The 9208-nt window shown below is 40.0% G+C and overlaps 1 protein-coding gene across 1 annotated transcript; it reads left to right on the forward strand.

Moving 5' to 3' along the window:
* Positions 1-6968: 6968 nt before the first annotated feature.
* On the forward strand, positions 6969-7913 carry LOC109396518 (olfactory receptor 51I2-like). The gene has a single exon (XM_019668381.1). It carries the CDS (start codon positions 6969-6971, stop codon positions 7911-7913), a length of 945 nt encoding a protein of 314 aa, XP_019523926.1.
* Positions 7914-9208: the final 1295 nt, after the last annotated feature.

Consider the following 9208-nt stretch of genomic DNA (forward strand, 5'->3'; position numbering starts at 1 on the left):
TTTTATACTCACCTCAGGTGCCTTTAATGAGTCTAGGCAACCTGAATACACTAAAAAAACTTATGACAGTTTGGCTAGTGTCTTCAGCACATATGTGGTTACAATGGAAGAAAGTAAGAATGCATCAGGCATGCTAGAAGACAGCACTGATAACTATGGCAAAGCCAGCTTAAAGTACTGTATGCCCACCAGTGTAATGGTTGGATTAATGGCCAGATCAGAATGCCAAGTGCTGATAGAGGCAGATAGAGGGGGTCAGTGGACGATCCTGGAGTTCACCAATAGTAGACATTCTAGAAGAGTGGTTTTTGGTTGTTGTAGAGAGCTAGTACTAGGTATATCCTCCCTGAGTAACATTGTACACCTAAAAGAATCCTTTGTAGGACACCTGGAATCCTGAATTTTAGTCCTGATTCTATCATAAGAGTGTTATACGACCTTGAGAAAATTCTTTCCCTTCTCTGGGAAGTCCAGATTTATAAACAACTCTGGAATCCTAGACTCAGCTTTTCTACCTATTTATTATTTGGCATTGGATAAGTTCCATGACATTTTTGAGACTTAATTTTCTCATTTATAAATTGGAAATGACACCACTTGGCTCCCTTATCTCACATGTTTTTTTGTTTTGTTTTGTTTTTGTGGTTGAGAAAGAGTAAAGTATATGGAATTAAAAAGTTTGGACACCAAAAAGAATGTCATCCCCATTTTTATAAGATCTTTGTCCCATAGCCTCATATGTGAATGATATAGAGAAAATCATCCTCACCTCTGTCATGCCAAGTAGAAGTCCAAGTTTAGAGAAGTTAACTGATATAATCCAGATCACAAAGCATGTTGCTGTCAGAACTAAAATTAGGTCTCACTTTCCTGATTCAATGTTTGGTGTTTCACTTAACTGTCCATTTATATGGCCAATACTTGAATTCCAATCTTTTTCTTGCCAGACACTCTAAAATTAGTATCTAATGTTGCAATCACTTTACTCATCTGGATTCCAAAGACACACATCAAAGTGGAGAGCCCCTCTGACTTTCCTGGAGACTTTCACTGATGGCCCCAGCCACTAGAGGAAAAGAACTTGGGTGGTGATGAGTGGAGAGCTTGAGTCACTACCATCTCGTCCCATTTTTTTCTCAGACTATCCTGCAAAGGAAGATTTCAAATGGTTATTATAGGGAAGTTTCTACTCTGTAAGCACGTGTGGATGTGAGTACCAGAAAGATTAGGCGCAAGCAAGGCTGTTTGCCAGGGTAGTGAATGGGGAGAAGACAGTGAGCTGGAGCATTACTCTGGGTGAAATGGGGCATCCTCCCAAATTTGTCCCACTCGGCCTTGTCTCTGGGTCACTACGATGGTTAAGTTTTTCAGCTCTCCCTCTGAGACTTAGACTTCAATAAGTGAACTCTAAGTTCTTTCTTTCAACACAGATTTTTGGGGAATTTTATTTCAAGAACGTACCTGTATAAATGATGTGTGTTCACAAGTTGAGCATACAGGTTGGAGGTCTGTGATGGGTGTCATATGTGAGTGTGAGGCTATGTGAGAGAATGGGTGGTGGAGTAATAGCTTGTGTAGGTGACATATACCTGAATGCAATGGTTTGTTTAGGGATGTGAAAGCTGTGTTTTTGTGCAGGTTGTATTGGCGTGATTTGGGGGACAGTGAGATCTAAGTGTTGAAATGTCTGGGTTGAAATGTGTAATCTGTCCTCAGTTTTGTGAGCTCAATGAGTGTCTTCAGTTTAGCTCTGGGTTCCAGCCTCCTCGGGTCGAGGGGATTGGTAAGTGAGATTATTTATTGACTCTCTGTGACACTCAGGGAGGAAGACCCAAAGGACTTGCTCTAGGGATTTGAGCCACGGTGCTCATTCTTAGGGGGAGAATAAGGAGGGATTGAAAATGGGAGGAAGAAATGAGGAAGGAAAATTTTCCATAGGGAATTTCAAGAAAAGTGGAAATAAAATTTGGTAATTTTTATATTTATTTTCCCTTCTGTTCTCTTACTTTCTCTTTTTCTCTCTCCTTTCCTCTTTAATACTGTGTATCTCACTGAATTTACATATATCATGGGTCTATGGTATTTTGTGTGCACAGTACATCTATATACTATTGTATATGCAAACAGAGTGCAAGAAATGACTGTGGGTGTTCTTATGCTCTATTGCCCCATTAGCCTTCATTTCACAAAATATAAGTTCAAAAATAAAGTATTAAGAATTTCAAGAACATGTCAGCAGAACATTGACTAAACACAGGAACCTCTGAGCATGGGCCTTATGCTACTTCCCATGTTTCATGCCCAAAATCCTAGACCTGGGAGTAACATTAGTCTTTTAGTCAGAGCCCTTCACATCCTCTGACATTAGCCATACATCAAGCTTTTACACCAAGGATTCCTTCAAACAAAGCCTTCAAAATACTACACTCTTTTCCCTTTTACATACAGTAGTCCCCCTTATTCATGGGGGATATGTTTCAAGACCCTCCCCCCCGCCACCGCATGGATGCTTGAAATCACGGATAGTACCAAACCCTACATATACTATATTTTTTTCCTCTACATACCAACCTGTGATAAGGCTTAAACTACCTTCAGCTTTGGCACCATTATTAAATAAAATGAGGGCTACCTGAATACCAGCACACTGTGATAGTGCTACAGTTGATCTGATAACCAAGACGGTCACTCAGTGATCAATGGGCAGGTAGTGTATACATCGCGAATGTGCTGGACAAAGGGATAATTCAGACCCCGGTGGGACAGAGCGGATGGTGCAAGATTTCATCATGCTACTCAGAATGGTGGGCAATTTTAAATGTATGCATTGTTTATTTATGGAATTTTCCATTTAAGATTTGTTGACCACAGGTAACTGAAACTGCAGAAAATAAAACTGTGGATATGGGGGCTACTGTACCTATCTCCTCTCATATTAATTCAAACCAGTGGTCTTCAAAATTTTTGCCTGGGTACTTTCTAAAATTATTTTTAAATATTGGGTTGTCAGAAAAGTCATGACGTATTTTTTCTATGTTTTTCATTGCAAAATGTGTCATGACTTTTCCGACAACCCCATAGTATATGTCCCCTCAAAAACATTAAGTTGACATCTAAAAATTGTCATTTAATATCTAAATAGTAGAAAAGGATATAATGTTTAGTATATTGCAAATATTGATATTTTAAAATAAAACTGCCACCTAAGTATTTTAATTGTAATCCATGAAGCTTTATTGTGTGACCTCATAGACATAAAATTCAGATAAATTCATGTGTATTGATCAGGGTTTTGGTGATTTCTTAACTTTTCCCATGACAGTCAGTGTGACTGTGAGAAGAATTAGATGTATATTAGGTAATGCACTGAATCTTTTGTCTGCTTGTGTATGAGTGGAATTGTTGAGAAGCTACAGCATTTTCAGCCTGGTTAGTCTCAGACAAACATTAGGTATCTGAGAAGTTCTTTCTAAGCCCAATTTCTTTTACTATCTGCCGCAATCCATTCAAATATGTGTTTCCTGTTACTAATCGCTATTCTTTCCAGCTATATCTGCTAGTGTTTTCTTAGGAACGAGTTGTTCAAACTATTCAAGAAATTATTCTTATTGTGTTGTATGCTTAGGTCAATATACATTCCCAATTGTTGTACTTTCAGGATTTGGGATTTACTTTGGAATTTAAACATAATCATTACCATCTATGAAGTGCTACATAGCAACTAATAGCTAAATGCCTTCTATGCCTTATGTTGTTTAAACACCCCAATCACTCTGTGATGTAAGTATGACTATAATCTATTTTACAGATAATGAAATGACACTGTGTATCACTTAGAAAATTTCTCCAGGCAAGTGGTGAATCTCATTCTCAAGCTCAGGTTCATCTAGCTCAAAACTTGATCAGCTAATCCTTCTTATTTATGTTGTCTCCCTAGCAGGTGTTCCATAAACATATATGAAGAAAGTAGCACAGTGCAGTGCTCTCAACGCCTTCTTAACCAGGGCAAATACTTTCTAGAGTTTGACTTAGAATTGCACCGTGTGTGTGGTCAGCCACATACACGCTTCTTAATCATGCTTGGGGGCAATTTCATGGATGATCCATGTGAGAATTTTACATATTCGAATATATTCAAATGTTGAAATTAATTTATACGTGACCTAAGCTCTATTCATAGCATTCAGCATTTTTCATGGATATCGGTCATGAACATATAATAGAAAGGTCATAAGCTAAATTAGAAGACCTAGATTTAAATATTCTGCCACTAACAAGCTGTATAAATTTGAGGTGTCTCTTTTTCTTTCTAGGCTCTAATGACCTCTTCTATAAAATGAGGGGTTAGGTAGGATGCTCTTGCAGGTCCTTTCCAGTTCTGATCATTCCTACTCCTGTATAGGAGGAATGAAATGCTAAATCAGAGAGGTGTGGAGCACTGTAGATGCTTGATATTCCCAGCAGTCCATGAGCTCCTGAGCTGATATAAACTCAGGGGACTTTTTGGATACAGCCTTAAATTGCTCAGACCAGGCAGTTGGCAGAGGTAACTGGGAGCTAGCGCCAGGGCATGCAGGACCCCCACTACCGCTCTTCCTTCTTCTGCACCTTCCATGCATAAGGCTCTCCCCGGGAGGTAAGTTGGAGTGTGGGACACTCCAGAATCACGTCCTACGGCAGTGTGCCTCTGGTTTAGAAACCCTGAGTGTTACAATATGACAATCTGAAGGAGAAAATGCTGTCCTTAATCTGTTAGAGTTTTTTTTCCTGCATGTATTTGCCTTTGTCACTTGCCCCAGTCCCATATTTTCTATCTGTTGCTCTTGTTCTTTGAAATCCTGCCATGTTTTCTGCTTCAGAGATTACTTTTCCAGCAGGGACACCCCATCAATTTATACTTTGGATGTAGATGCCGTGGTGTGAATAAGTACCCCACACTTTTCTCAGAATAATGTGGCATGAGCAGGGTGATATAAAAAGACACTGGCTGCTCTGGGAGCCACTTGGCAGGAATTTACTTCATGCTAACAGACCTCAAATCGAGGATGTCTGCATATTACATACAAAGGCAAACAAAAATGTTTATGAAGTGTTTTCAGGTAGGAAACACAAAGGGGTCCGAAGAATATGCAATGGAGAAAAAGTTGCATTCTGAGAAGAAAGGATAGAGGAGTTCTGAGGCAGATGGAGGAGCAAAGGCAGATGAAAGGCTGGATGTGAGGGTGTAGAGCAGGCTTTAGAACTCAGAGTTGCAAAGTCTTTGGTCCTAAGAGTTTCCACAACTGTCTACTTTGGGATCTTCACAACCTTTTTAGCTAAGTTTCTTAACATACCCAATTTACAACAAAGACAGCCAAAACCCAGAAGGGATCAGTGACTTATTGAGTACATCTCCTGTTCAAGATCTTGCACTAAGCATGGCAGGGACTGAAACAATAAACAAAAGTCAGTTCTGAGTTCTTGGAGCTGGTCAGTCAGGAAGAAAGACAGGACTCACGTAGCTATCATGCAAGGCAGACAGAGAAAGAGGTACAGAAGGAGATGTAAACCTATAGCTGTGAGAGTGGTGGGAGAGAAGTTACCTCTGCTGGTGATGACCAGCCAAATTTCCATGGAGGAGGGCATCATAGGTTCTTGGGCCTGGCAGATGCACTGAATGGGTATGTTCACACATCCTGGGCAACCTCCAGGAGCTGGGGAGCTGTTGTTCATATTTAGATAACAGAAAATAGACCTACCTGGATATCTTGTGGTACAAGGAAGGAAATTTTGAGATTTGAGACCAGAAATATTAATTTAGTATTGACTGTAGAGGGCTTTTAATTCTAGGTTAGTGAGCTTGAATTTTATCCGTTGGTAATTATGGAACATTCAAGGTTTCTAATCACAGTAATGCCACTTTAAAATTTGCCTTTAAAAAATATTAGCCCTACTCCAGATTAGAAAATGAAATAGAGAGAAACATGAGAATTATTAGGAGGCTGTTATTATGGTACAAGAATGCAATTTCTTGGGTCTGAAGTGTGAGACAGGTGGAAGAAAATGGAGAAAGGTGTGGACAGAGGCACTTCAGGGATCAGCATTTTCATTGATTCCTACCTGGTTTAATGTAATACATAAAGGAAAGAAAGAGTGAAAGTGATGTTTGGATTTTGAATCTCAATCTTAGGCATAATAATGCTGTTATTCACAGAGATGGAGAACACAGATGAGAAGCAATTTTATGGTATAGAGAAATGATTATTAATCCAGTGACTTTCAGGAGTGAGGTGCTGTTCAGTTCTGAAGAAATGTTTAAGAAATGACTTTCAGTAAATTAAATTATACAGGGAGAAAAGTGATGCCATAAGCTAAATGGATAGAATGAAAAGATGAGTGGAAATAAGAGTCGAGTGCATTTTGATGAATGTCTGGAAGGTTATTTCTATGTATGGATATCTTTCTCTCCATCTATCTTCTGTCTGAATGAATGTATGGAATAACTGATAGACCATGAAAGCTGTGGAGTCATTATAAGGTAGTAAATGTTCAGTAGCATGAGAGAGCGACAGGAGGTTAAGTTTATAGTTTGATGAATAAGTGAAACGTTCAGAAGGAGGACAGCATGCATATTCAAGAAAGAAGTGATTAGGAGAGTTTTGTCTTAGGTCTTTAACCAAATGATGCCCATAGATTGGTAAAGAAAAGAGTTCATAGCATTAAATGTGACAAAGAGCATGGTGGCAATAGACAACAGAACCAGGTCAGCTGGCAAGATAAACTGAGAAAAGTCAGACAAATCTAGAAATCTTGGTGACAGTGAGAGAGGCAAGGATGAGCGATTTGGTGAACAAAATTGATGAATGCCATAAAGTGAGGGGCTGGATAGTATATAAGAGCCTTAAAATATTAGGTCTAGGCCATGGATAAAACTATGTTTTATCTTCTTTACAGGAGAGTGGTCCTACCATCTAAACATTCATCCCAGCATGGGAGATAACCCCCCCAACAGCTCAGAGTTGCCTTCTTTCACCCTGACAGGGTTCCCAGGGCTGCAGACCTCTGAACACTGGATATTTCTGCTCCTTGGTACCCTCTACATTGTCTCCATTGTGGGCAATGCCTTCATCCTTTTCATTATCAAGGAGGAGCAGAGCTTGCATCAGCCTATGTACTATTTCCTGTCCCTGCTTTCACTTAACGACTTAGGTGTGTCCTTTTCTACTCTGCCCACGGTGCTGGCCACATTTTGCTTTCACATACGGAAGATCAGCTTTGATACGTGCATGGCTCAAATGTTCTTCATCCACCTCTTTTCCTTCATGGAGTCTGGGATCCTGCTGGTTATGAGCTTTGACCGCTATGTGGCAATTTGCAATCCATTGCGCTATGCCACAGTGCTCACTGATGCCCGTGTGGCATGCATGGGCATGTTTGCTATCATCCGCAGTTTCTGCATGGTTTTCCCACTGCCTTTCCTTCTAAAGAGGTTGCCTTTCTGCAAGGCCAATGTACTCTCCCATGCCTACTGCCTGCATCCAGATCTGATCCACCTGCCCTGTGGCGACATCACCATCAATAATATTTTTGGTCTGTTCATTGTCATCTCTACCTTTGGCCTGGACTCTGTACTCATTGTCCTCTCCTATGTGCTCATACTACACTCTGTAATTGCCATTGCATCTCAGCAGGAACGGTTAAAGACACTCAACACGTGTGTGTCACATATGTCTGCTGTGCTCATCTTCTATGTGCCCATGGTTGGTGTGTCCATGGCGGCTCGCTATGGGAGGCATGCCCCACCATATGTGCACACACTCCTGTCCCTCATTTATCTCTTTGTTCCTCCAACACTCAACCCTGTCATCTATTCCATCAAAACCAAAGAGATTCGTCGGAGGCTTTGCAAAATACTACTGAGAACCAAGTTTTAAGCAGTAATCATGTTGAAAGGCCAAGACTCAGAGGATATTTACTGTTATTCCACAAATTTGAGTTTTTAAGATATGTTTTGACCAGGCTTTTTAAATTCCTTTGGGGACACTAGGTTACTTTTGGAATCCCTGTCACCAGATGTTTAATGACATCCTGGAACCACTTAGGACTCCAGCCAAGAGGTTTCTGCAAGGTAAACTGGGTCATCATTTAGCAAAAAATATTTGCTCAATTTTTCTCTTTTTTAATCAAAATAAATGTACATTCTCATAATCAGTCCCTAAATTTGTCACAATATATTTCTATTATCATTGTTTACAGTGAATCATCACAAAGAAATTTATTACCATGAAAACAGTGCCACAATGGGTAAAGGGTTCTTTTCCCCAATATTATGGCAGAGGTAGTTATGTTTTTCATTCTTTGAGGAACCTCCATACTAGTTTCCATAGTGGACGCACTATTTTACATTTCCATCAACATTGAGGAGGGTCCAGATTCTTCCACATCCTCACCAACACTTGTCTTTTGTTTTCTTGATAATAGCCATCTTGACTGGTTTGATGTCCTAATCACATGGTCCAGTAATCTCATTTTTGGGTATTTATCCAAAAGAATTGAAATCAGTATCTCAGAGAAATATTAGCACTCCAATGTTCACAGCAGCACAATTCACAATGGCCAAGATAAGGAAACAACCTGAATGTCCATCAGCCAATAAATGGATAAAGAAAATGTAGTACGTTTTGTATATACAATAAAATACTATTCAGCCTTAAAAAATGAAGAAAATTCTGCAACATGGAACAACATGGATGGACCTTGAGGACATTATGCTAAGTGAAATGAGCCAATCACAGGAAGACAAACACTGCATGATTTCACTCATATGAGGTAAGAAAATGGTGAAATTCATAGAATCAAACAGTGAAAGGATGAGTGCCAAGGGCTTGGTAGAGGGTGAAATGAAGAGTTACTAATCAATGGGCATAAAGTTCCACTTAAGCAAGGTGGATAAACTGTTGAGATCTGCTGTACAACATTATGTCGCCTTACAGCCGATTCTTAGACCACCCCCCCCTGCATTAGCCTCTGACCCATTAGTCGAGAGAGTGCCTCGGAAAAATGAGGCCAGATGGAATGATATCTGTAAAGCTCTCTTGGGGGGCGTCTCGGCCTGACTGGGACCTGATGGAATGATATCAGCTGTCTCCCCTGGGAGGACATGTAATTATGTCTTGGGGCAATGTGGTGGAGTACGAAGGCATAGCATTTGCTGGAGTACATTGGGAAA

This window comes from Hipposideros armiger, unplaced genomic scaffold (assembly GCF_001890085.2).
Source record: "Hipposideros armiger isolate ML-2016 unplaced genomic scaffold, ASM189008v1 scaffold_525, whole genome shotgun sequence".
NCBI classification, from domain to species: domain Eukaryota; kingdom Metazoa; phylum Chordata; class Mammalia; order Chiroptera; family Hipposideridae; genus Hipposideros; species Hipposideros armiger.

Excerpts from the sequence above, each read along its gene's own strand:
- LOC109396518 (XM_019668381.1), top strand. The coding sequence starts at position 6,969 with ATGGGAGATAACCCCCCCAACAGCTCAGAGTTGCCTTCTTTCACCCTG.